Source organism: Bos indicus, chromosome 6 (assembly GCF_029378745.1).
Source record: "Bos indicus isolate NIAB-ARS_2022 breed Sahiwal x Tharparkar chromosome 6, NIAB-ARS_B.indTharparkar_mat_pri_1.0, whole genome shotgun sequence".
NCBI lineage: Eukaryota > Metazoa > Chordata > Mammalia > Artiodactyla > Bovidae > Bos > Bos indicus.
This window is the reverse complement of record NC_091765.1, coordinates 111,259,343-111,286,674: the sequence shown is the minus strand read 5'-3', so window position 1 is coordinate 111,286,674 and position 27,332 is coordinate 111,259,343. Positions and strand designations below refer to the sequence as shown.

The 27,332-nt window shown below is 45.9% G+C and overlaps 1 protein-coding gene and 1 non-coding gene across 6 annotated transcripts in view; one reads left to right on the top strand and one right to left on the bottom strand.

Moving 5' to 3' along the window:
- The window catches only part of CC2D2A (coiled-coil and C2 domain containing 2A), a 131,325-nt gene extending 104,399 nt beyond the window's left edge, over positions 1 to 26,926 (bottom strand). The window contains exons 1-5 of one of the 5 annotated variants that reach the window (XM_070791823.1): positions 26,753 to 26,926; positions 18,985 to 19,044; positions 16,559 to 16,642; positions 13,826 to 13,949; positions 8,835 to 8,924 (exon numbers count right to left, since the gene is read on the bottom strand). In XM_070791823.1, coding sequence (XP_070647924.1) covers positions 8,835 to 8,924; positions 13,826 to 13,949; positions 16,559 to 16,642; positions 18,985 to 19,023 — 337 coding nt within the window. In that variant the 5' untranslated portion in view covers positions 19,024 to 19,044; positions 26,753 to 26,926. Of the gene's footprint in view, positions 1 to 8,834; positions 8,925 to 13,825; positions 13,950 to 14,985; positions 15,148 to 15,231; positions 15,359 to 15,541; positions 15,693 to 16,558; positions 16,643 to 18,984; positions 19,045 to 26,752 lie in introns of those variants that run through there. The other 4 variants (XM_070791824.1, XM_070791826.1, XM_070791827.1 and 1 more) reach the window with 4 other exon arrangements.
- Positions 11,402 to 11,472, top strand: TRNAG-CCC (transfer RNA glycine (anticodon CCC)). Its single transcript has one exon. It is a non-coding gene; the product is annotated as a tRNA-Gly (tRNA).
- Positions 26,927 to 27,332: the final 406 nt, after the last annotated feature.

The following is a 27,332-nucleotide window of genomic DNA, read 5'->3' as shown; positions in this document are numbered from 1 at the left end:
TGCTCCACAGTAAGAGAAGCCACTACAATAAGAAGCCTGCACACCACAATGCGAGAGTAGCCCCTGCTCAGCGCAACTACAGAAAAGCCCAGGCAGCTACAAAACCCCAGCACAGCCAAAGTAAACGAATAAATACGATTATAAAACAAAGAAGATGAAAAGGTTAGACATTTGCTTGGAGAAAATACTTTCTAACTATAGACCAGATAAAGTACTTGTATCCAGGGTATATAGAGAACTCTTACAATTCCTCAGTAAGATGAAGAATCCAATTAATAATGTGTAAAAAATTAAGTAGTTTACTAAGATAATATACAAGCGGCTAATAAGCATCTGAAAAATACTCCACATCATTAAGCACTAGGGAAATACTAGGTTAAAAGCACAATGAAATATCACTGTACGTGTATTATAAAGGGTACAATGGAAATCACAGATAAAATCAGTTGTTTTTAGTGAACAAACAGAAACTCTCACAAACTGTTGGTGGGAAGCTGAAATGATACAGCCACTTTGTGAAACAGATTAGCAGTTTCCTATAAAGCTAAAAATATACATTCATCATATGACCTGGTTCATAGAAGCATGACTTATCATGGCCCCAAACTAGAAATAATCCAAATATCCATCACCAGGTGAATGTAAATAAAATGTGTGCACACATATCCAGATGATGGAATAGGATTTAGCAATAAGAAGGAACACAGTGAGGACATATGCTACTTCGTTTATTATCTTGAAAAACATTATGCTAAGGGAAAGAAGTCAAACACAAAGTGCTACATACTGTATGATTCTGTTCACATGAAATGTCTAGAAAAGGCATATTTCAGGAATATATTTAATTCAAATATTTAACACAAATCAGTGTTTGTCTAGGGCCGGGGGTGGCAGTGGCTGCAAATAGGCCTCAAGGAACTTTTTGGAGTGATGGAAATGTCCTAAAACTGGATTTTAGTGATGGTTACACAGATCTAGGCATTTACTAAACGTCATTGAATTGTATACTTACAATGGGTGAATTTTATGATATGCAAGTTATACTTCCACAAGTCTATTAAAATGAGAGCTGTCTTATGCGATAGGCAAACGTGGCTTTGAGTAGGTAGTTCACATTTAGTCTGAAAGAGTCCCAGACGGGAGATAAAAATCGGGGACTGTGTATATGTACCACAGCTTTCTTACCCACTCAGTATGGGGAGGGAGGTGGGAGGGGGGTTCAGGATGGGGAACACATGTACACCTGTGGCAGATTCATGTTGATGTATGGCAAAACCAATACAATATTGTAAAGTAATTAGCCTCCAATTAAAATAAATAAATTAAAAAAAAAATGGGGACTGATCAGTTATACCTACAGTATCTAGAAGCTGGAATTGGAAGTCTCGAGATGACAGAGAGAATGAATGTTCATTAAGGAAAGAGGGCTGATCACCCAGCTTAGGGGCTCCAACTGTTAGAGGCTGGGGTGTAGGAACCCATGAAGAGGTGGGGAGGACCAGAGGAGGGAGAAAGAAGACCCAGGAGAGTGGTGTCCAGGAGCTGAATGCCGAGGAGGGGAAGTGCGAGGTGCAGGGAGTGCGGCTGACAGTCGAGGAAGGTAGATGAAGAGCTGACCCTAGAATTGAGCAAATGTGTGGTTCACAGGGACCTCAACAAGGACAGGGTCGACAGGCAGTGGGGATCTCAGTTACAGGAGAAAGTTCAAGACTGCAGATAGAATGGGAATAGATGGCCCTGGAGAAATTTTGCTATGAAGGAGTTTTTGGGAAAATGCCTTTCTTGATAATTCATGATAAAGATGTGTGCAGGCTAAGTCCCTTCGGTCATGTCTGACTTTTTGCAGCCCTATGAACTGTAGCCTGCCAGTCTCCCCTGTCCATGGGATTCTCCAGGCAAGACTACTGGAAGGGGTTGTCATGCCTTCCTCCAGGGGATCTTCCCAACCCAGGGACCGAACCCACATCTCTTATGTCTCCTGCATTCGCAGGAGAGTTCTTTGCCACACCTGGGAAGCCCAATAATAAAGATGGGTCTGTTTAATATTCTTTTGTGCTAAGATGGGCAGTCAGGTGTGGCCACATGCAGAGACAGAGGAGAGGCTCAGGTTCTGTAGCAGGGGGCAGGGCGTGACATGGAGGGCACGTGGAAAGGCAGTCAGGTGGTCAGGAGGAGAAGACAGAAGAGGGTGAAGGCTTCTACCATGGCTTTTGTGGGGTTTCTGATGGAAAGAGAGGGCAGGGCAGGGTAAGCAGGTTAGGACGGGCCAGTTTGAGCTGTTCTGATGGGCTCTAAGGTATGAGGTGGTCCCTTGTTGCTGGGTACCTGGCCCTGCGATGATCCAGGCAGAGGACTCTTGCTTCCTGGGATTGGACTGGCCAGACAGAAGGCACAGGGCTCTGGCTTGGTTAGGTAGCATTTCAGGCATGCTCCAGTCTGGGGTCTTTGCTGTCTCTATATTTCTAAACAATTGGCTAGTGTCTCCCCAACCAGAAAGTTTTCTTTTTTTTTTTCTTAAAATGTCAAACATAATATTCAGAAAAAAATGTTATTGAATATAGCATACTATTTATTTTTACTTATATAAATATTTTACTTAGTACTGTAATTCAACCCCCCGCTCCCAGATCCCTGTGAGGTTGTGAACTCCAGCATGGATGAACTTTTGACATTTCCTACATCAGTGTGCATCCTCTGACTAGAATCTTCTTTCCTTCTCCAGCTGCTGGGCTCCAAGGCAACTCCCAAGAGCAGCTCCTTTGGGAGGTTCTCTTTGTCTTGTATTGAACTTTATAACATTTGTTTCCTGGGTCAGTCTCTCCAGCTCTTGGTGACTTTTAAAAAGTATGCCTAAAATAAATGATGTGTTTTTCTTTCATTTGCATCAAATTTCACTGGATTCTGAACTTTATTTGCAATCGATACTGAAAAATTGGCTCGGAAATGATGCTTTAATCAGAGAAACCAACATGAATGAATGGAAAACAGATGTCAGTAATGAAGAAATTTATGTTCATAAGAAACTACTTAGCATTTGATAGTTCCTCCCTTAAGAGATGGTGCAAGTTGGAATTGCGGCAGTAAAGTGTACTTTTTTCCTAAATGTTTATTTGATTTGGAGCAAGCGCCCGTTCAGCGCAATGCTATCTTCTTTATTTGGAATGTCACTGACTATGTCGTTGACTATGTATATGTTTGAATAGCAATTAGAAGCCGAAGCTTTCAGTGTGTGGGTTTATACTGCTGTTCATCAGGGAGGTGGCCCCTCTGGGCATGTGCCCGGGGCAGTGGGGGACGCCAGATCATCCAGGATGCTTGTATCTAAGTATCTGAAGACAATCTGGACTTGGCAACACTTGGAGCCCTGTAGCCTGTAGGGATGCTACCGTATAGAGAAGGTCATAGGTTCAAGGTCAGGAGCTGGGGGAGTAGAATTGAGCAATAGGCCAGACCCATAAGAGATTTGGGGAGTGAACCATCAAGAGGGAGTCAAAAATTTGGACCTCGGTGAGCAAGTCCAAGCTATGGTTTTTCCAGTAGTCATGTATGGATGTGAAAGTTGGACCATAAATAAGGCTGAGTGCTGAAGAACTGACGCTTTTGAGCTGTGGTGTTGGAGAAGACTCTTGAGAGTCCCTTGGGCAGCAAGGAGATCCAACCAGTCCATCCTAAAGGAGATCAGTCCTAAATAGTCATTGGAAGGACTGATGCTGAAACTGAAGCTTCAGTACTTTGGCCACCTGAGGCAAAGAGCTGACTCATCCTGATGCTGGAAAAGATTGAGGGCAGGGGAGAAGGGGACAACAGAGGATGAGATGGTTGGATGGCATCACCAACTCAATGGACAGGAGTTTGAACAAACTCTGGGAGATGGTGAAGGACAGGGAAGCCTGGCGTGCTGCAGTCCATGGGGTGGCAGAGAGTCAGACATGACTTAGAGAATGAACAACAACAGAGCAGGCAGACTTGGTCGGCAGGATGTGGTAGGCTGGTGTTGTGGTCATTGGGTAGTAAGTGACCACAGGGAAGCCAGAGCATGGCCATGAGTAAAATACAAGCACTGAACTTTCCCTGGGCAACTGTAAACCATTATCTTTAAAGAACAATCAGAGTTAAGATTTGTGGGTGTAGAATGAGGCTGTAGTGCGGCAATTATCAACACAAATTCATTTAGTATCAATGAGATAAGTTGTGGGAACTATATTCAATATTCTGTGATAAACCATAATAGAAAATATGAAAAGGAATGTATATACATGTATGATTGAATCACTTGGTTGTACAGCAGAAATTAACATAACATTGTAAATCAGCTACACTTCAACAATAGCAATAGCAAAACCAAAAAGAACAGATTTCCCTGATGTCTGTAGACTGGAGTTTCAGTTCTGGTTCTACCATCTACAGCGGCTGGTTCTCTTTGAACCTGAATTTCCTGAACTGTAAAGCAATGCCTGATGACGGACCTGCTCGGAGTAACGTAGTACATATAAAGACAGGGCCTGCTGTGTGATCACCCTCACCCTCAGAAGAGGGAATTATTTGTGTTGGTTACTTAGCATCAAGTTCTTCTTCCAGCTGGAGAAGGTGACGATGCTGGTGCCAGCCCCTCTGCGGGGCGCTTGCTATGTATCATCTGATTTCATTGTCATGACAGCTGCATGAAGCCAAGGCTTTTATGATCTCCATTTTATAAACGAGGCTCCTGCAGCTGAGGGAGTCTAGCTTGTTGCTCCAGGTCCCATGACCAAAAGCAGTGACAAGTAGTGGTGAGCTCTGATGTCGGGCAATGTTTGTGGACTTGAAATGCTTATTTCTCTTAATTTTGGGCAACATAATGGAGTTAGCGTAAGAAAAGAGAATGAGGAATCTTGATGGAAATCTCATCAGAAAGCTTGCTGCCTGGCTTAGCACATAGTATTAAGTTCTTAGAGTTCAAGGTCATCAGGTTTGTCTGCTTTCTCTCTCTCTCTTTGAGTTCAAGAGATTTATGATCTATTTGTCTTTCTTTCATTCTTCTTCCTTTCTTTCCTCTTTTACTCTCAAAGTTCAAGGTTGCCAGATTTATCATTTGTTTGTCTGTCTCTTCCCTCCATCCTTCCCTTCCTCCCCTTTCCCTCTGTCTCTTTTTCTCTTTCTGGGGGAGATGCTTCAGGTAAACATGTAAGTGTTTAAGGAAGAAAACTACAATGAAATCATAAGAGCTTAAAACAATCCCACAACTTCCTTAGCGTAAACCTTTTTGGAATAGGGAAACCACTGAATCTGAGGTTTTGCCTAGAAAAAAGGTAGGTAAGTAGTGTTTATAAATCAGTCATGAGAAACAGCCTCTTGAACCTTTTATTAGTCCCAGCCCAGGTTGGGGAGGGGTGCCAGAAGGACTCAATATATGAAAATCAATCAATGTAACACACCTCATTAACAGAACAAAGGCCAGAAACCGCATGATCACCTGAATGGATACAGAAAAAGCATCGGACAAAATTCAACATCCTTTTATGATAAAAACACTCAACAAACTCAGAGCAGAAGGAAATTACTTCAACGTGGTAAAGGTCATATATGAAAAGCCCACAGCTAACACACTCAGTTGTGAAACACTGAAAGCACCTCCTCCAAGGTGAGGAACAAGGCAAGGAAGCCCCCCTCTCCACTTCTACTCAACACAGTGCTACAAATCCAGACCTGGGCATTTGGCAAGAGCCGTAGGCCGTGTCCTCCCAAACTGTGATGTTGAAAGCTAATCCCCAGCGTCATGGTATTTGGAGGCAGGGCCTTTGGGAGGTGATTAGGTCATGAGAGGGTAGAGCTTTCACGAATGGGATTAGTGCCCTTATAAAAAAGACCCCAGAGAGCTCCCTTGCCCCTTCTACCGTGTGAGAACACAAGAAGACGGCCACATAGGAGCCAAAAAGGAGGCCCTCCTTACCAGACACCTTATCTGCTGCTGCCTTTATCTTGGCTTTCTCAGGCTTCAGAACTGTGAGAAATAAATTTCTGCTGCTAATTAGCTCCCCAGTCTAGAGTACTGACAGAGCCAATAGACTAACATAGAGAGAATAAGTTACAGAAGGCATCCAGATTGGAGGGGAAGAAGTAAAATTATCTCTGTGTGCAGATGACATGGTCTTTTTTTTTAAAAAAATAGTATTTATTTTAATTGGAGGATATTTACAATATTTACAATTTTTTGTAAATATTGTAAATTTTTGATTTACAATATTGTGATGGTTTTTGCCATACATCAACATGAATCTGCCATAGGTATACTGTGTCCTCCTGAACGCTTCTCCCACCTCCCTCCCCACCCTATCCCTCTAGGATGTCATGGAGCACTGGCTTTGGGTTCCCTGCATCATGGATCAAACTCCCACTGGCCATCTATTTTACATACAGTAATGTGTATATTTCAATGCTATTCTCTCAAATCATCCCATCCTCCCCTTCCCCCACTGTGTCCAAAAGTCTCTTCTTTACATTTGTGTCTCCTTTGCTGCTCTGCATGTAGGATCATCTGTACTATCTTTCCAGATCCCATATATAAGCATTAATATACGGTACTTGTCTTTCTCTTTCAGACTTACTTCGATCTGTATAACAGGCCCTAGGTTCACCCACCTCATTAGAAGTGACGCAGTGTGTTCCTTTTTATAGCCGAGTAATATTCCTTGTGTGTATGTACCACAAATTCCCCATCCATTCATCTGCTGATGGACATCTAGGTTGCTTCCATGTTCCAGTTATTGCAAATAATACTGCAATGAACGTTGGGGGAATATATATTTTTTCAATTCTGGTTTCCTCAGGGTATAAGATGATATGGTCTTTTGTAGAGAAAATCCTAAAGATTCCACACAAATGCACAAACACACACACAAGTATGCATGCACAAACTGTGGAAACAAATAAGCAAATTCAGCAAAGTTGCAGCATGCTGCTGCTGCTGCTGCTGCTAAGTCACTTCAGCTGTGTCCGACTCTGTGTGACCCCATAGACGGCAGCCCACCAGGCGTCCCCGTCCCTGGGATTCTCCAGGCAAGAACACTGGTGTGGGTTGCCATTTCCTTCTCCAATGCAAGAAGGTGAAAAGAGAAAGTGAAGTCGCTCAGTCGTGTCTGACCCTCAGCGACCCCATGGACTGCAGCCTACCACGCTCCTCCATCCATGGGATTTCCAAGGCAAGAGTACTGGAGTGGGGTGCCATTGCCTTCTCCAAGTTGCAGCATAGAAAATTCATATGCAAAAATTAGTTGTGTTTCTATACACTAACCATGAAACATCTAAAAAAGGAAACTAAGAAAATGGTTGCATTTATAATAGCATGAAAATAAAACACTTAGGAATGGATTTAACCCAAGAGGGAAAACACTTGTACACTGTAAAACACTGCTGAGAGAAATTAAAGACACAAATAAATGGAAAGTCATCTCATATTCATAGGCTGGAAAACTTAATACTATTAGAATGTCAATACTACTGAAGGCAAGCAATAGATTTAGTGCAATCCCTATCACAGTCTCGATGGCATTCCTCTCATTAAAAAATTCATCCTAAAATTCATATGGATTATAAGGGACCTCGCAATAGCCAAACCAATTTTGAAAAAGAACAAAGTTGCAGGCTCAGACTTCATGATTTGAAAACATTACAAAGCTACAGCAATGAAAACAGTGTAGTACTGGCACAAAGACAGACATATAGACCAATAAAATAGAATAGAGAGCTCAGAAATAAAACCTTGCAGATATGGCCAAATAATCTTCAACAAGGATGTGAAGATCACTCACTGGGGAAAAGACAGTATCTTCCACAAATGGTGATGGGAAACTCGCTATCCACATGGGAAAGAATGAAGTTGGCCCTTACCTTATACAATAAACTCAAGATGGATTGAAGTCATCATTGTAAGACCTAAAATTATAAAATTGCTAGAAAAACACAGAGGAAATCTTCTGACATTGAGATTGGTAATGATTTCTTGGATGTGACACCAAAATCACAGGCAACGAGGATTAAAGTAGACAAAGGCTAAAATACTTCACACTTCTGTGCCTTGGAGGACACAGTTGACAGAGCAAGAAGACAAAGTATGGAGCAGAAGAGAATATTTACAAATCATATATCTGATAAGGGATTATTGCCCAGGATATGTAAAGAACTCCTACAACTCAATAATAATAACAAGAAAGCAAGTAATCTAATCAGAAAATGGGCAAGGGACAGGCCTTTCTGCAATGATGATAACTGGTCAACAAGCTTGTGAAAAGATGGTCAACATCACTACTCATTAAGTAAGTAAGTGTTAGTCGCTCAGTTGTGCCTGATTCTTTGCGACCCCACGGACTGAAGCCCACCAGGCTCCTGTGTCCATGAGATTTTCCAGGCAAGGATACTGGAGTAGGTTGCCATTTCCCTCTTCAGGGGATCTTCCCAACCCAGGGATCGAACCCGGGTCTCCTGCATGGCAGGCAGATTCTTTACCGATTGAGCTACAACTACTCATTAGAAAAACACAAAGTAAAACCACAGTGAGATATCATCTCACACAAATGAGGGTGGCTACTATTAAAAAACAAACAAACAAAAGGAAAACAACCAGTGTTGGTGAAGATATGGAAAAACGGGAAGCTTTGTGCATTGTTGTGGACATGAAAAATTTTGGTGTACCTGGTATGGAAAAGAGTAATGATGGTTTCCTCAAAAAATTCAAATTAGAAATGTCATATTTGTTCTTGCTCATGTTTAGTCATGTCCAAGTCTTTGCGACCCCTATAGACTGTAGCCTCTATCCATGGGATTCTCCAAGTAAGAATAATGGAGTGGGTTGCCATTACCTTCTCCGGGGGATCTTCCGGATCCAGGGGTCAAACCCATGTCTCTTGCATTGGCAGGCAGATTCTTTGCCACTGAGACACCTGGGAAGCCTAGAAATACCATAGGAACCAGGAATTTCACTTCTTGGTATATATCCAACAAAATTAAAAGTAGGATCTTGAAGAGGTATTAGCATGTTCATATTGAAAGCAGCATTATTAGCAATAGTCAAGAGGGAGAAGCAACCCAAAAGTTCATGAAGGATAAATGGATAAGCCAAGGGTAGTCTTGGGATACATGGAATATTATTCAGCCTTAAAAGGGATCCCTGTCACAAGCTACAATGTGAACCTTGAAGACATGATGCCAAGTGAAGTTAGCCAGTCACAAAGACAGATACTGTACGATTCCACTCCCACTAGGCATCTGTGTGTGCGAGTGCTCGGGTGCTTCAGTTGGGTCTGACTCTTTGCGACCCTATGGAATGGAGTACACCAGGCTCCTCTGTCCGTGGGATTCTCCAGGCAAGAATACTGGAGTGGGGTGCCATTTCCTTCTCTAGGGGATCTTCCCCACCCTGGGATCAAACCCATTTCTCTTGCATCTCCTGCACTGCAAGTAGATTCCTTCCCACTGTGACAGCAGGGAAGCCCAAGAGGTATCCAAAGTAGTCAAATTCACTAAAACAGAGAGTGGTTTCCAGGGCCCAGGGGAGGAAAAGGGGGGAGCTGCTCTTTAACAGGGATAGCATTTCAATTTTACAAAATGAACTAGTTCTGGAGATCTATTGCACAACAGCGTGAATATAGGTAATTCTACTGAACTGTACCTTGAAAAACGATTGAGATGGAAAGTTTTGTGTTTTTTTTTAATAATTAAAAATTCTCTGGCAAAGACAAGAAGGAAAAAAATGTGGCAAAATCTTGTTAATCCTTGGATAATATATGCGTCACTATACTTTTTACTTCTGTGTAGATTTGAATTTTCATAATGAAAAATAGGGTCCCCAAGGGTACTCTGTTTAGGATTCTTGGCAGTTGCCTTGGTGACATCAGATTTACTTTGAGAATATCCAAATTCCTTTGATAACCATACATATAAAACCTTAATAGATGAGCTGAAATGTTGTTAGTACAGGAAATAAGGTCATGTTTCCAGTTTCATTGAGGAAAAATAAGAAAAGGGGTCGAGTAGAAAACATGCCTGCATGATGGAAATCCCTTTTGCTAGGCAATTGTGCCGTGTGCAGAGACATGGGTGGACCTAGAGACTATCATACAGAGTGAAGCAAGTCAGAGAGAGAAAAACAAGTATTGTCTGTTAATGCACATATGCGGAATCAGAATAATGGTGCAGATAAACCTATTTGCAAAGCAGAAACAGAGACACAAACGTAGAGAAGAATGAATGTATAGACACCAAGCGGGTGGTGGGAGGAACCGGGAGATTGGGGTTGACACACATATACCAGTGATACTATGTATAAAATAGATGGGGCTTCCCTGGCAGCTCAGTGTAAAGAATCTGCCTGTAAGGCAGGAGACGCAGGAGCCATGGGTTTGATCCCTGGGTCAGGAAGATCCCTTGGAGGAGGGCATGGCAATCCACTCCAGTATTCTTGCCTGGGAAATCCCATGGACAGAGGAGTCTGGTGGACTACTGACCAAAGGGTCTCAAGGACTTAGGACGTGACTGAAGCAACTTAAAATAGACGACTAATGAGAACTTATTCTATGGCATAGGCATGTGTGCATGCCTAGTCTCTCAGTCGTGTCCGACTCTTTGCGACCCCACGGACTGTAGCCCGCCAGGCTCCTCTGTCCGTGGGATTCTCCCAGCAAGGATACTGGAGTGGGTTGCCATGCCCTCCTCCAGGGTATGGCACAGGGAACTCTACTTAATGCTCTGTGGTCACGTGAATGGGAAGGGACCTTTAAAAGGAGGGGACGTAAGTATACATATGTCTGATTCATTTTGATGTACCGCAGAAGCTAACACAACATGGTTAAGCAACTATAATCCAATAACAACTAACTTCAAAAAAGAGACACAGTAGCTTTCAGATGCACCGTTTTCTGCACTCGTTTTTGTGTTTCAGAGCTCTCGGTCTGGAGCCCTCGGTCCCCAGGACCCCCCCATGGAGATTCCTGCACGTCCTATATGGCTTCTGATGTACGCCTGTCTTAGGCAGAGTCTCCTTGGGATCCTCATTCCTCGAACGCATCTGCCTCTCACTCTGACCTGCATTGACACAGTGAATGAGACCTGATCTGCCCTCTTGACCACTGACCACTTCCTGCTGGTCTTGACCTCTCGTTTCTGAAGGATGCCTGTCCACTCAGGCTGCTCATCCAGCCAGTGCCCCCAGCTCATTCCGGGTTTTCTCTACATCTCGCTCCCCAGTGCTGCCGAATCAGCATCAGCCTCCAGCTCTGCCCTGAGCGGCCAGCTGGTCACAACCTTTCTCAGGCAGGCACACCTTAGCATTGGATCGTCCCTTCCCTCTTCAAATCATACATAGTGGTTTTAATCTTTTTCTTTTGGACTAATGCATAGATTGTCTTTTATCTCTGTCTACTATACTACCGCATTGGTGGTTCAGAGGTAGAATTCTCGCCTCCCATGTGGGAGACCCGGGTTCGATTCCCGGCCAGTGCACCAGATGATGGTTGTGTTTGTTTTGGGCTTCTCTTGTGGCTCAGCTGGTAAAGAATCCGCCTGCAGTGTGGGAGACCAGGGTTCAATCTGTTGGTCGGGAAGATTCCCTGGAGAAAGGAAAGGCTACCCGCTCCAGTATTCTGGTCTGGAGAATTCCATGGACTGTATATACCATGGGGTCGCAAAGAGTCGAACATGACTGAGTGACTTTCAGTTTCACTTTTCACTATACTACTAGATGTGTGCACAGTCGTGTATGACACTCTGCGACCCCATGGACTGTAGCCCATCGGGCTCCTCTGTCCATGGAATTTTCCAGGCAAGGATACTGGAGTGGGTTGCCATTTCCTTCTCCAGGGGATCTTCCCAAATGGGGATTGAACCCATATCTCTGTGTCTCCTGCATTGGCAGATGGGTTGTTTACCACTAGTGCCACCTGGTAAGCCCTTACCCGCCTCTAAACCCTTTATTTACTGTGTATTTATCTATTTAGAATGCTGCTGCTGACGAGTGCTCAGCTGTATCTGACTCTTCGTGACCCCATGGACTGTAGCCCCCCAGGCTCCTATGTCCATGGGATTTTTCCAGGCAAGAATACTGGAGTGGGTTGCCATTTCAATCTCCAACTTAGAATACTAATGCATATTATTTAAACATTTAAAACAGCACACACTATTTAAAATGTTTGCACATCCTCTTGATTTGATCCTCACAATAAACCCCATGGTGACACCGATAAAACAGCACACACTATTTAAAATGTTTGCACATCCTCTTGATTTGATCCCCACAATCAACCCCATGGTGACACCGAAGTGTTTTCTCTCCCATTTTAGAAAGAAGGAAAGAATTCACATTTCACAGAGCCTTTATTCCTAGACACATTCTGACATTTTTTTCCCCCCTGAGCTTAAAATAGGTAATTAAATATTCCATAGTTGTGCTATGGACTGAACTGTCCCCACATTTATAAGTTGAAGCCCTGACCCTCAGTGTGACTGTATTTGGGGATAGGGCCTCTAAAGAGGTCATGAAGAGGTTATGTGATGGGGCCCCAGTGCAAAAGGGTTAGTGTCCTTCTAAGAGGAGACACCAGAGGGAATACACAGGGAGATGGCAGCCACCTACAAGACAGGAAGAAAGGCCTCACTGGACACTGACCCCATGGGCACCTTGATCGTGGACTTCCAGCCTCCAGAATTTGTGAGAAAACAAAAGTTTGGGTTTTTTTTTTGCGCCATCCAGGCTATGGTACAGTATATTCGGGCAGCCTGAGCACACTAAGATAAACTGTAATCTTCGGTAATGAACAGTTCCGTGCATTTAGGACCGGAAGCAGCTGCGTGGTCTGAAGCCTGGTTCTGCTCTAGTCACTTGTACCAGTCCTATTGCGTTATTGCTCTCAGACGGGAACCCCATTTTTCTTAGGGTCGGACTTCAGATGAGCTTGCTTCCCAAAGCTCTCTAATTTCCAATAGGCACTTTACTCCCCAGCTTAGTTACAGGGAAATAGGGTAACAACTGAGTAATAATTATGTAACAGTTAAGAAGTGTAACCCACTTCCTTCTCTGGTCTAATCCATTGTTCAAAAAAAGGAACAAGGACTTCCCTGGCGGTCCAGTGGCTAAGATTCCCCAATGCAGGGAGCCCGGTTCAATCGCTGGTCAGGGGCAGATCCCACATGCCACAACTAGAGATCCTTCATGCTGCAACAAAGATCGAAGATCCCATGTGTCGCAATTAAGACCCGAAGCAGCCAAATAATTAAGTAAATAGATTTTTTTTTTTTTAAGAAACAAGTGAGGAGTAATAATTTTCCCTACAATGAGCAGATAATGAATGATGGTCACTGTGATGAAGAAGAGTAATCCTGTGGTAAAATACAGGCCACGGTTCCTGGAGGGTAAATTGAGTGTGTATGTGTTGTGGGAGGGGTTGGGGGAGGGATAAGAGAAGGGGTCCTCAAAGGACAAGGTCTCCGAGAGCCTCAGAGACATCTTCAGATTTTCCAACATCTGATTCCAGTCCCATCATTGACAAATAGGCCTTGCTTATTTCACCTGCCTTTGTATTTCTACCTATCTGATTATTTGCACCATTTCAATTTCGTTGAGTGCTTCCAAAATTCTGTAGCTATGTAACTATGTCCTGTGTCTGCGTCCTGTCTCCCAGACACCTGCTAACCTAGCAATTTACTCTCAGAACTGGGGTGAAGTGTTGTGGAGGGCGGTGGACACGTACCAAAAAAAAAAAAAAAAAACCAGTTCCCATGACAAGTGCCCGTGTTGCTCTGTGCCGATCACAGGAGGCAGCAGATACATACTGAATGAACTGAACACAGAGACACTTACTCCGGGGTCCCCGTCGGCTCGTCATGCCCAGGAGGCGGGTGTCAGGGCCTTTTTGCACCGGCTCCTGTTGGTCATCCACAGGGGAGTTTTCCAACACCATTTCCTCGCGGCTGGCAGTCGGCAGCTGTGGGCAGAGAGTCAGAGATTGGTTGACTCAGATCCTGTCTCGGGATGAGGTGGGTCACTTAGCAAAGGGACAGGCCTCGATCCTGTTCAGATCCAGATAATCCCGGTCTCTGTCACCTGGGTCTCTGTGGTCATCACCCCCTCACCCCACAGGAAGCAGTGATGATCCTTTCTTTAAGAGGTTTCTTGTTGGAGAGAGTGACCCAGGCATCCTAAAATAAAATGAGTGTCTTCACTTTTTCTAGGTACAATGTGTAGCGCTCTGTAAAAATTTGGAGGAAAGGGAACTAGAAAAATCAGGATCAGACTGCTTGATCCCAGCTCTAACTCATTTGGTGAGAGAGTATGCTCGGTTGTGTCTGACTCTTTTCGACCCCATGGACTGCAGCCCTCCAGACTCCTCTTCCTCTGTCCTTGGGGTTCTCCAGGCAAGAACATTGGAGTGGGTTGCCATTTCCTACTCCAGGGGATCTTCCTGACCAGGAATCGAAACTGCTTCTGCTGCATTGGTAGGCGGGTACTTTACTACTGAACCACCAGGGAAGCCCATTTGAAAGAAGCAGTCAAAATATTGTGGGTTAATCTAAAGCAAAGACCAGCCTCTGACTCCTCCCCCAGACTCTTAGAGGAGGGTGGCAGGTGAGCAGAAGGAGCAATGGAGGCCACAGGTGAGTGATGGCCTTTGGACTAGCCAAAGGCTGGCCTCTGAACCCCAATGTACTGCGGGACTGTGGGTGACTTAGTGAACTGCCTACCTTCTTTCCTCACTGTAAACTAAGGGAAATAAAAAGCCCATTCACGGAGACGCTGCTACCTGTCGGGCACGTGGTAAACCACAGACATTCTGACTTAAATAATGTCCTGGGGTAGACCTGAGGCATCTGACATATATTAAAAATCCCCTCGTGATTCCGAAGTGCCACTGGGGTTAGAAATCGTCCCCCAGACTTCTCACAAAGCCCGGACGACTGCACGTGGTCTTGATCAGGGCTCCTGTGCAGTGGAGGAAAGACACGTCTCTGGAAAGTGCACACCTTGTCTCCATCCCCATGCCTTCCTCCGGCTCAGCAGCTGCACATCCACCCTGGTCACCCCTGCTCACTGTGCCTGTGGCCTTGGAACTGGGAACTTGAGCTCTTTGCTTCCACACTGGCTCATCTGCTGACTCCTTGGGGCTCCCTGGCCCCCGGCTGGCCCTGCAGGAAGGGTTAAAGCTCCCTGAGTGGCCAGGGGACCAGCCCTCTGGCCGGGTACCACTTCCCTCCCCCCACCACCCTCACCGGCCCGCTCCATCCACCAGCAGAGAAGGAGGCGCCACGGCCCAGATTGTCCCAATGGGATGGTGCTGGGTGAGGCAGGGAGCTGAAAAGGGGGTCTCTCTCCAGACTTCAGCTCTCCCGCTGCCCTCCCCACCTCCCTGGCCCCACCTCCAGGCAGTCCCATCACGTGACTGCTGGCTCAAAATGGCGTTCCCTCCTCCTCCCTCCTCCCTGGCTGGCATCTGGATTTTCCCAAGCAAACCGCCCCTCCACGAGATCTTTCCTGCCTCCCTCCGCAGGGGACGACTCCTTGGCAAGGGCATCTATTTACCTTGAGAAGGTGGACCTTACTCCAGGATGCTCTAAGCCAGGGAGGGCAGCTTCTGAGGGAGAGCAGGGCCAGGGGCGGGACCACCAGCCAGCACTCCGCCCGGGAGAAGGGGGTTGGCCTCTGGTTTAGACCGAGCTGGAATTTAGGCTTGGAGTTGGAGAAAGTGGGAGTTCCCAGGATTTGTTATCCTGCACTGCCATCTACTGCACATCTTAGTTTATGGCCTTATGATGATGTCGACTTAAAAAAAAAGATGCACAATACGGGAGCTGCGAGTTAAGTTTTATTTGGGCCAAAATGAGGACTGCAGCTTGGGAGACAGCACCTCTGATAGCTCTGAGAAGCTGCTCCAAAGAGGGAGGGGGAAAAGACGGTATATTAGTGATTTTGGTAAAGGGTGGGTACCTGCGATCAAGCACGTATTTTTTTGTAGAAAGTTTCTGCTGGTCTCGTGAAGCTTCTGCTAGTCACGAGAAACAATCGTCACCGTGAGGGAGTTTAGTGTTTTTCTAGATACAAGGAGATATAAGAAGTAGGCTCGTAAAATCAGCTCCTGAGAACATCTGACTATGTAAAGACCTATCCTGCCAGTTTCCCAGAGCACAGAGCGCCCCCTGTCTGCTCTCCACCCTGAACTAAAGGGGATGTTGGAGGTCAGTAGGTACAGCAGCACGTGCTTTCATCCTGGTAGAGGCAGATGGCAAGCAGCCATGGCAAGTGCTGATTTGTGGTTGACAATGACGGTACCGAAGGGCCTCTTTCCAGCATTTCTAAACTTCTCTCCAGCGATGGGAGAAACCTTGGGGGAAAGATGCTCCAAACACTGCCCATGGCTTCATGGTGAGGGTCATCCATGAGGCCCCACGGGGTCCTTCACCTGGACCACCCACCCGCATCCCTGTCTCCTCCAGAGAATCCCAAGTGCTGGTGCCCGCGGGAGGCCTCGCGGCCCCTCTGGATGCGGTGGGCTCTTAACCGACAGCCCAGTAGGCAGACGCGGGCTTCTGCCGTCCCTACCTGTTTCTTTCTTTTTTGTCTTGGAATCTTCAAGGGCTTCTTCTGTCTTTCCTCTTCTGCATCCTCACCGTTGTCAATGAACTCCTTTGTGAAAATGCAAATGGAAGTGTGGTCACTTAATGCGTATGTGTAAATCGGGAAAAAATGGCAAGAAAGGAAGAGGGGTGGGATTCTTAGGTGTTCCAATGACCGCCTTGGCCTGGACCCTACACCCCCTGATGCTGAATGTGGCTGAAGGGGCAGTTGACAGAGCTACACAGCCACCATCTGCTTTGCTCCAAAGAGGTACATTCTTGAAAAGTTGTATCCAAATGGAAAGATGGTCAATGAGATGGTGTTGGAGATTCCATGGCCCCAGGTGCCCATTCAGGCCTGGGGCATGTTCCAGGGGGCTTTCCTTGTGGCTCAGATGGTAAAAGAATTCACCTGAAATGCGGGAGACTTGGGTTCGATCCCTGGGTTGGGAAGATGCCCTGGAAAAGGGAAAGGCCACCCACTCCTGTATTCTAGCCTGGAGAATTCCATGGACTGTATAGTCCACGGGGTTGCAAAGAGTCAGACATGACTGAGTGACTTTTTCACTTTCACTATGTTCCAGGTCTTGTGGGCACAAGAGGTGCCTGGTGACTTCCTTCAAAAGTCATAATGTCATGAAGGCCACCAGCAAGTGGATCTGCCAGGACCGATGTTCTGACCCAGATGGAGGCCCCTAGCCCAAAAAGACAGAATCAGCCTAAGGGTTTCCAGGCTTGGGCTTCTCTGCTCCCAGCCTTACAAGCCGGTAAAGGTTAATGAAGGTACGTGTGAAATCACCATGGATGTTCGGACTTAATGGAAATTTTTGCAGGTCTTTTTGAAAAGGGAGAAATCCTGTAAGAGTGCCAATTTGGTTTCTTTTTCTACATGATGCTTTCTAAATTTGTGGTCAAAAGTTTTTAAAACTGAAGCTTCTCTAGTTTCCAGCTTTAAAGTTTTCTAGTCTGACTTTTCAAACCAGAGCACAAGCACCTCTGGGTGTAAAAGAGGTTGCGGGATGAATCTAGAACCTCTCCTGCGATACCAGATTTATTTGACATTTTTTTCCTGAAATTGGGAAATTTTGGTACTTCTGCTGGAATTTGGAACACAAAGCATGGATTTGAATCATGTAAGGTTTCAAAGAAATGGCATGCAGTTTGCTGGGCTGGGCTCTAACCACACCTCAGTGTGCTTGGCCTCAGTTAGAGGAGACCTGAGCCTTAACTGCGGAGGGAACTGAGGCCCCAGCCAGGGAAGGGGCACAGCCTTGTCTACAGGACCTGATCCAACTGATGTCCGCTGGGTGCGAGCCCCACCCTCTTTTAAGCCTTCTTCTTCAGGGCCTACCAGGAATTCACCAACTTGGATTATAAGACATTAATGTTGAGTGTGCAACTGTGGCTCTTAATTCAAATCAAAGTTCTTATTGACTTAGAACGGACTTGTGAGAAATCTTCATAATTTTTTTTTTTTTTGGCTTTCCAATCAAGTTTTGATCCTCCATCAATGGAAAGCTGTGCAGAAGGATCTCAAATTAGACCGAATGTGAATTCCAAGAGGACTCAGGGTTTTGTTCAGTGTTGAAGTGCCAGGGACCAGAGGCACAATCCATCTTTGTTGCATGAATGAATAAACACAGGTAGATGGAAGTAAGTTGTTAGTACTTATCTTGCTTAAAGTGAGTCTTTCTGGTCTGATCTGGATTCCTTCAGGCTTGTGAAGTACCTATTGAAAACAGCATATTGTCCCATTTCTGCCTCTGTGGTCTCAAGTTACTGAGCTCTGGAGCCAAGAGAGAAGCAAAGACTGAGAGGAATACTTTCTTTTCTGTTTGGTGGTCTATAATCTCCAAACTGGAGCTGGGCTTCCTCCTCTGCTCCAGATGGTGTTTAATGATATTTTGCACAAAAAGAGTTAGAAACTGCAGGACTCTGTGGGGATTTTATTAGCTGTCACAATCTATAATTGTTACCCTCATGTTGAATTTCTTTGGAGACCAGGTGCTTCAGCAGAACTGGGCCCTGTCGTAGGTGGTAACTCAGAACTGCCGTCTGTTGGAATTCACGAAATGATGACAAAGCATGCTCAGTCAAGTCCGACTCTTTGTGACCTCATGTACAGTAGCCCGCCAGGCTCCTCTGTCCATGGGATTCTCCTGGCAAGAATACTGGAGTGGGTTGTCATGCCCTCCTCTAGGGGATCTTCCTGACCCAGGGATCGAACCTGCATGTCCTGTGTCTCCTGCATTGCGGGTGGATTCTTTACCTCTGAGCCATTTCGGAAGCCCTACACTTGCAGTGTGTGTGCAATAAATACTTGTTGCTGGCCTAACTTCATTTACCAACGTGTGTGACACACGTGCATACACACACCACACATCTGTCAGGTACACCTCAGCCACCACTCACCTCTGAAATTATTTTCACTTTTTCTTCCTTGGACTTCATTTTCTCGGCGGTGGCTCCTCCCTGACAGGCAAAGAACAAAGAAGAAGTCAGGCCCTTTGAACTCAGCCAAACATCTTTCTTCTTACTATTGACAACTCTAAAGCTAACCTTGATGGCTAGGGAAGTGTTTGAGCTGAGTCCAGCCCCAAGGAATACATTCTTAGGCCCCAGGCCTGATGGACACGAACCCCAGAGGAGAAGGAAGGAGGCTGGACCCCCCATCCCCAGAGCTTGGCAAGGAACCTGGCTTTCCTGTGCAGGAGGCGGGACTCAGGAGAGGGTTCTACCCTTGGTGTCCGATGACCCTGGAGGAAATCTAGCTCTGGAAGGATTATTTCATAGCCTCTCCTCTCCCTTCCCTGGTGGATCAGACGGTAAAGAATCTGCCTGCAAGGCAGGAAACCTGGGTTCCACCCCTGGGTTGAGAAAATCTCTTCGAGAAGGGAACGGCTACTCACTCCAGTATTCTTGCCTGGAAAATCCCATGGACACAGAAGCTTGGCAGGCTACAATCCATGGGGTCGCAAAGAGTTGGACACGCCTGAATGACTTTCACTTTCCTCTCCCTTCGAATGTCCACCATCCTGTCCCTTCTTACCCTCCCTTTTACCTGCATAATCCATTCTTCCTGCTTTTTGGGTTCATTCCCATCTGTGTACAAAGGCTGTTTCCTTAAAAAAATCTCTCTCTGGGTTTCATGTCTCTTTCTACCCATCACTCAATTGTTCAGCCTTCTATAAGGAACTCCTCAGACCCACTCTTTCCAATCAGTGTTTTGAGCCCAGCACTTCCCGACAGTGCTCTTGCCAGCATCTCTGAGTGTTGCAGAAGCCAGTCCTCGAGAAACCAAGCACCACACTTGGAGAGTTGGAGAACTCAGGTTTGTTATGCCGGCGGGCCCAGAGGAGTTAACACTCCAAGCTCTGAGCCCTGAACAAAGGGGTTACAGAGCTTTTGTGGACAGACTACAATGGGCAACACCAGCTGTTAATAGGCTGGTTTAAACTAAGAGATTTCACGTGCACGCAGGAACAGCAGTCAAGACGGGGAGAAGGGTGCCTGACCTTTACACTTGATTAAACAGGTTTGCAGGGGCCGGGCAGTTGCAAAGAGCAGGACACGCGTGAGTGAGATAAGCTCCAATTCCTAGTGTTGTGAGTCCCCACTTTCTGAGACTACGTGACCTGTATGATCCAGACTTTGCAAGGAGCAAGTTGAGTTACAGAGGCAGAAGGAGAAGGAGGCTACGTAAAATTTTAGCTTTTCCTCTTCATGAGGACCTCCGCATCGCCACGTCTCATGTTCAGTCCTCAACCCTCAGCTTAGTTGCCCCATCAGAGGCGGTGAGTAAGGAAAGTGACTCGTTGCCTTCTTTTTCTTGCAAGACCTTCTTTTCTTGGCTTCTCAGGCACACTCTTTCCCAGTTCTTCACCTGCCCACTGCTTCTCCTGCTCGGACTGCTGGTCTGGTGAGCACCACACGTGACAGTGTCTGGGGAAGAGCCTCCCTCAACTCACTCCCTTGGTGAGCGTGTCTCGTCTCTCGACTTTAAGTACCGTCTGCCTACTGACATTCCCCACATTTAGACCAAGGTCCACACATCTCCCCAGAACTCCAGACTCAAGTATGCACGTGCTCGACAGACACCTTCCTGTGTGTGTGCTCAGTCACTTAGTTGTGTCCAGCTCTTTGTGACCCCACCAGGCTCCTCTGTTCCTGAAATGTTCCAGGCAAGAATACTGGATTGGGTTGCCATTTCCCGCTCTAGGGGATCTTCCTGAGCCAGGGATTGAACCCGCGTCTCTTGCGTTGGCAGGCGGATTCTTTACCACTCTACTACCTAAGTCTCGTGGCTTAACATGTCCCAAACAAGCTCCTTGTCATCACCCTGAATCTGCATGTCCTGCAGCCTTCCTTGCTATATTGCACAGTTTAGTTCAATCGCTCAGTTGGGTCTGACTCTTTGCAACCCCATGGACTGCAACACACTAGGCCTCCCTGTCCATCACCAACTCCTTGAGTTTACCCAAACTCATGTCCGTTAAGTCGGTGATGCCATCCAACCATCTCATCCTCTGTTGTCCGCTTCTTCTCCCGCCTTCAATCTTTCCCAGCATCAGGGTCTTTTCAAATGAGTCCGCTCTTCAAATCAAGTGGCCAAAGTATTGGAGTTTCAGTTTCAACATCAGTCTTTCCAATGAACATTCAGGACTGATTTCCTTTAGAATAGACTGGTTGGATCTCCTAGCAGTCCAAGGGACTCTCAAGAGTCTTCTCCAACACCACGGTTCAAAAGCATCAATTCTTTGGCGCTCAGCTTTCTTTATAGTTCAACTCTCACATCCGTTCATGACTACTGGAAAAACCATAGCCTTGACTAGATGGACCTTTATTGACAACGTGATGTCTCTGCTTTTTAATATGCTGTCTAGTTTGGTCATAACTTTTCTTCCAAGGAGTAAGTGTCTTTTTATTTCATGGCTGCAACCACCATCTGCAGTGATTTTGGAGCCCCCCAAAATAAAGTCTGCCACTGTTTCCACTATTTCTCCATCTATTTGCCATGAAGTGACAGGACCAGATGCCATGATCTTCATTTTCTGAATGTTGAGCTTTAAGCCAACTTTTTCACTCTCTTCTTTCACGTTCATCAAGAGGCTCTTTAATTCTTCTTCACTTTCTGCCATAACGGTGGTGTCATCTGCATGCTGTAATGACAGAACTCCATCTTTTCCCCCGCCAGGCCAGAAACATTGGAGTCATCCTTGAGTCCTCTGTGAGTCTCACACGACACATCACGTCCAGTCCATCAGAAACCTTACCTGCTTCACCTTCATATTATATTGAGACTCCAACCAGCTCTAAACACCTCACTGTTGCCACCCTGGTCTGGCACGGTTGTCTCTTAGGGACTTTTTGTAAGAGTCTCCTGACTTAAGCTTCCCTTGTGGCTCAGCTGGTAAAGAATCTGCCTGCAATGTGGGAGACCTGGGTTTGATCCCTGAGCTGGGCAGATCCCCTGGAGAAGGGAAATGCTACCCACTCCAGTATTCTTGCCTGGAGAATTCCATGGACTACGGTCCCTGGGGTCACAAAGAGTTGGACACTACTGAGCGAACTTCTCTGACTTCTCTGCTTCCAGCCTCACTTACCTACAATCCATTCTCTGTATTGAAGCCAGAGTGAATTGTTTAGTGTGTAAGTGAGGTCATATCATTCCTTTGCTCAAAATTCTCCAGTGACCTCCCTCTCTTAACAGAGTTAAGCACAAAATCCTTCAATGGCCTACAAGCCTTGTAGGATCTACACTTGAATCTTCTTGGCTCCGAGCCTTTGCAGTGGATCTGCTTAGAACTCTCTTTCCTAAGCTTTTTCGGACTCTCCCTCTCTTTCATTTCCCTCAAGGCTCTGCTCATATTTCATTTTATCAGAGACATCCTCCCTGAATGCTTACAATAACTGCCCCCCCCACCCCCTTGGAGCTCCCCAACCACCTTATAGAGATTTCTTTTTCCATGGTATTTATCACCAGTTGACATATATATTTATTTGTTGCCATCTGAACATTCTCATTAGAACACAAGTTATAGGAGGGCAGGAATCTTTGGTCATCGTTTAGCCCCAGAGCCTAGGACTGCTGTACCCAGTAGACATGATAAATGTTCGTTGAATGAATGACTAAATCATTCTTTTCTGGCCGTGTCTTCCTTGGCCACATTCTGGAGCCCTTCAGCGCATCATTGTCATCCTTGAGGTGCTGAGAAGATTAAAGGAGAGAACACAGGAGAAATGGCAGGGCTGATATATTATAAGCCCTTCTTAACAGCTGTGGAATTGGAATCTTAACTGGACTTGGTCACGTAAGCAGCTCATCTGAAGCACTCAAGCTTTCTTTGACCCTAACAAGGAGTTAGAATGTTGAAGGGAAATAAAACATCTGAAATTCTATTGTCTCCTGTTCAGACCTTCTCACAGGCTACAAAGAATGGAGGAAGGGAAATGCCGCAAGCAGCCAAGAAAAATAAAAGGGCGAGGAGGTAATCTAGAGAGAACCAGAGGGCAGATAGTCAACATAAAATGCTACAGGACACGAGAACTCTCTGAAGCACAACTCTGGTAATTATGAAGTGGGGAAAAAGGAACTGTGCAATATTTTAGTGGCTAAAAGAAGATCCTCCATAAATTGAAAATGTTACATATGAAAGAAATAGAAGCAGAACATGAAAAATGTGATGGGGTTGATTTTTTTTTCCTCTGTGTGTATTCCTGATCATTACCTTTGAATGAGTTTCCAAGGAAATCAAATGACATCAAGATTTATCTTGTTATGAACACTGTTGCTGAGAAAACAAATCAATACTCCCTAACGTTAATATGCAGCTTGTCATCATCATGCGTATTGAGTGTGTGTCATTAATAATATATTCCTCCTGTAACATCAGAATGAGAGCTGTGGTTCAGTGTAGCCTTATTTGTGCTCTCTCTAGATGCACCGTATCGCTAGGGCTCACAGGAACACTTCCAGCCAGCAGTAAAAGCCTCTGCACAGGAGGCGATGGAGGGATCCTCTGAGGTTAAGCTTGGACAGGCTCCTCGATTTGCCATTATGTTTATTAAACGTCATGTTCAAAACTTGACCGCTGTAGCCCTCCTCCATGGCCCCCTGCCTCTCTGTTTCGGGGCTCAGCCTTGTTTTGCGAGGCCAGTAACTCGTGTCTCTTAGTCCACCACTCTGGAAATATTTACAACTGAAAAGCACAGACTTCCCCCTTGTGAAAGGACTTTGGTTACTTTAGGTCACCGATTGATTTAGTTTAACTCAATGCAGGAAACCAAAGATATTTTTCAAGGAACCTACTGACACCTTCACCCAAACAATTGGACCTTCTCCGAGGGCCATTAAGTAATCAGAGTCCTACCCAGAGTGTCTTGTGGTAGACTCTATAGGACGCAGGAAAAAAGGATGGAAAGTATATGAAGAGGGTGGCATTGTATGTGAGGCATTTCAACCTTGGCTGCTTAAAAGATAACATAATAGGTTCGATCTTCTAATATCTCCATGAAAAAGAAAGAAAGAAAGAAAGATAATATAATATATGTACCCTACTCCAGAACACTGAAGACATAGTTTTATAGAAAGAGTGAGGACTTTGTAAACAATTGTATGGACCTGGGTTCAAATTCCAGCTCTATTTATCAGTTATGTGATCTGGGAGCAATGCCTTCAGCCCTCTGAGATACATTTCTGTATCTGTAAACTTGTGATTATAATTCCTACCTCGATAAGTGATTGTTTTATTAGGGTTAAATGATATAATCTCCATGACTCAGGGCTTCGCTGATAGCTCGGTTGGTAAAGAAGCTGCCTGCAATGAAGGAGACCCTGGTTCAATTCCTGGGTCAGGAGTATCCCCTGGAGAAGGGATAGGCTACCCACTCCAGTATTCTTGGGCTTCCCTTGTGACTCAGCTGGTAAAGAATCTGTCTGCAATGTGGGAGATCTGGGTTTGATCCCTGGGTTGGGAAGATTCCCTGGAGAAGGGAAAGGCTACCCATTCCAGTATTCTGGCCTGGAGAATTCCATGGACTGTATAGTCTGTGGGGTAGCAAAGTGTTGGACACAACTGAGCGATTTTTCACTTTCACTTTCTTTCAAATGATGATAGAATGTATGTAGTAAATTGCCCATCACGGACCAGGCTATCAATACTGAAAAGTGGTATTTTTAAGAAAAGGTGATCCTAGATGGGGGAAGGCAATGGCAGCCCACTCCAGTACTCTTGCCTGGAAAATCCCATGGACGGAGAAGCCTGGTAGGCTGCAGTCCATGGGGTCGCTAAGAGTCGGACACGACTGAGTGACTTCACTTTCACTTTTCACTTTCATGCATTGGAGAAGGAAATGGCATGTTCTTGCCTGGAGAATCCCAGGGACGGGGAGCCTGGTGGGCTGCTGTTTATGGGGTCACACAGAGTTGGGCATGACTGAAGCGACTTAGCAGCAGCAGCAGCAGAGGGAGGAAAGTAGAAGAAAGTTGTAAGGAGGGTTAAAAAAAAGGGGTGGGGAATGGAATCATAAGAAAGACCTTCTGCTGCTGCTACTGCCGCTAAGTCACTTCAGTCGTGTCCGACTCTGTGTGACCCCAGAGACGTCAGCCCACGAGGCTCCCCTGTCCCTGGGATTCTCCAGGCAAGAACACTGGAGTGGGTTGCCATTTCCTTCTCCAATGCAGGAAAGTGAAAAGTGAGAGTGAAGTTGCTCAGTCGTGTCCGACTCTTAGCGACCCCATGGACTGCAGCCCACCAGGCTCCTTCGTCCATGGGATTTTCCAGGCAAGAGTACTGGAGTGGGTTGCCATTGCCTTCTCCAAAGAAAGACCTTAGGTGACATCAAATCTTCCAGGAACACCTTCGGTTCTCAACTTTGAGTCACTGGACCGAATAACACTTCTCACCCACGCCTCAGCTAGGCCCAGGGCAGTTTCCTTTCTGTTTCCTTTTAGGGTATTTCTGAAACCTTCCTCTGTCTTCAATCCCATGAGCCTCCCATGGGTAGAAACCCATGGACAGCACTTAGCTTTTTCTGTCTTATCTTGTTAAAGCCTGGACCTCTGGGCAGGTTGAAACACACCCTGTTTGATTTCTTTACCTAATTCTCCAAGTTCTTCCAGCCATTGCTTCCTAGAGTAAAAGGTGAGTGACAAGCAGCTTCATAGAATCATTTTATCAGCTCAATATAGTGAGTATGGTCTTCAAAGAGTACATATAGACACCGCATCTGAGCTGTGGGATGATATACGCCCAGTGCATTCACTGCGTGAGCACCAAGTGTTTCCGGGCCCTCCCTGGGGGTCATCCCGCGGTGCTTTGAGCACTCAAAGCCTTTCATAAATCTCCTATGGCAGTTATCTCCTATTTCCTTGTGCTTTATCTGTTCATAGGTCTGTCTCTCCAGCAAACTCCAAGCTCCTGACCTGGTCTGGCTCCCTTTTGCACACTCTAAACTTCAGCAGCTTGCTGAAGCCTGGTGCCCTGGACTGTTCAGTGCATGTTTGGTTGAATGACTCCTTAAATAAGCTCGAGGAGATCCGTTTGCCAGAGATTTCTTTCTGGTGCTGAATTTACTTGCAGAAAAGGTTATATGAACATCCAGTAACATCCATGGATTTCCCCTTAGGTTTTATTAGCCTTTCAGAGCCCCTTTTTGCAATGAAGGGAAAGGATCAGCTTAATTTGCAGCTGATAGAATTCTTTGTCTCTTGGCGAGAGCAGTCAGCCTTTGTCTGTAGCAGCCCTTCCTCTGTCTAATGCTGAGGAAAGTGAAGCTTGCAGTAACTAGTACTTTGCCCCTTGAACCGACACGCATGAAAAGACCCAGAAATGCAGCCTGCAACCAGTGTTTCTGGGGGACGGGAATGCAACAGGATGGCGGGCACGTTCCAGGAAGGAAGTGGAGGGAGATTTTAGAAGGCATTCTCCCCAGGGGCTGTCATGAGCTGGACTTACATTTCCTGCAAGCTAGGCACCAGGCAGTGGCTCTGAGCAAAGCAGCCCGAGTCGTGCTCCATGTTTTCATCTCAGAAGTAAAGCATAAATATTATAACGACAAGGACTCCTACGTTTACAATTCATTAAATCGGCTCAGGGTACCCCGGGGAGAGGCTGAGCTCCGAGCTTGCACTATCAGGACCTCACTGCTCCAGCCCTGCTCCCGGGAGGAACTGATTTACCTTAAGGAGCTTTTCAGGGCACTTTGCAGATTCTGCTTTCTGTGTTGAAAGTGGAGCGAGACGGCTCTCCCTGGTGATGCTTCTAAAAAATTCCGGAGGGCAAAGGCTGAGTGTTGGGGCGGCTCCTGGGCTGCTCCCTGGGAAGCTGCAGCCACGTCTCAGCAAAAACACCCGCTTAGCAACCCGTTCCTAAGGAAGGTCACTCCGCAGCTTTTTTTTTCTTTTAAAGTGACAGGTTACTTCTAGCAGAGAAGCACACACCAGGGTGAGCAGAAGTGCACAGCTCACAGGAGAAGCACACAGAGAATGAATCTGGGGGCGCTGGGCAGACAGGAGGCCAAGTTTTCAGAGCAGCCCCCTCCCTCACATTATTGGTCACTGGGAACTCCTGATCAATGGCAGGCAGGCGATGCTCAGAGATGGGTGGCTTAGAATCAGGAACGGTCCTTGTTACAGGGTGAGGATGTCCGACTTGTCTGCCTCTCATGCTCCCTGAGGTTGGTGTGGACTGTTCTCTGGTTAAACGTGGAAAATTGAATGTGCGGGATGACTTTGCTTATTATCTGAATCAACCTGAACT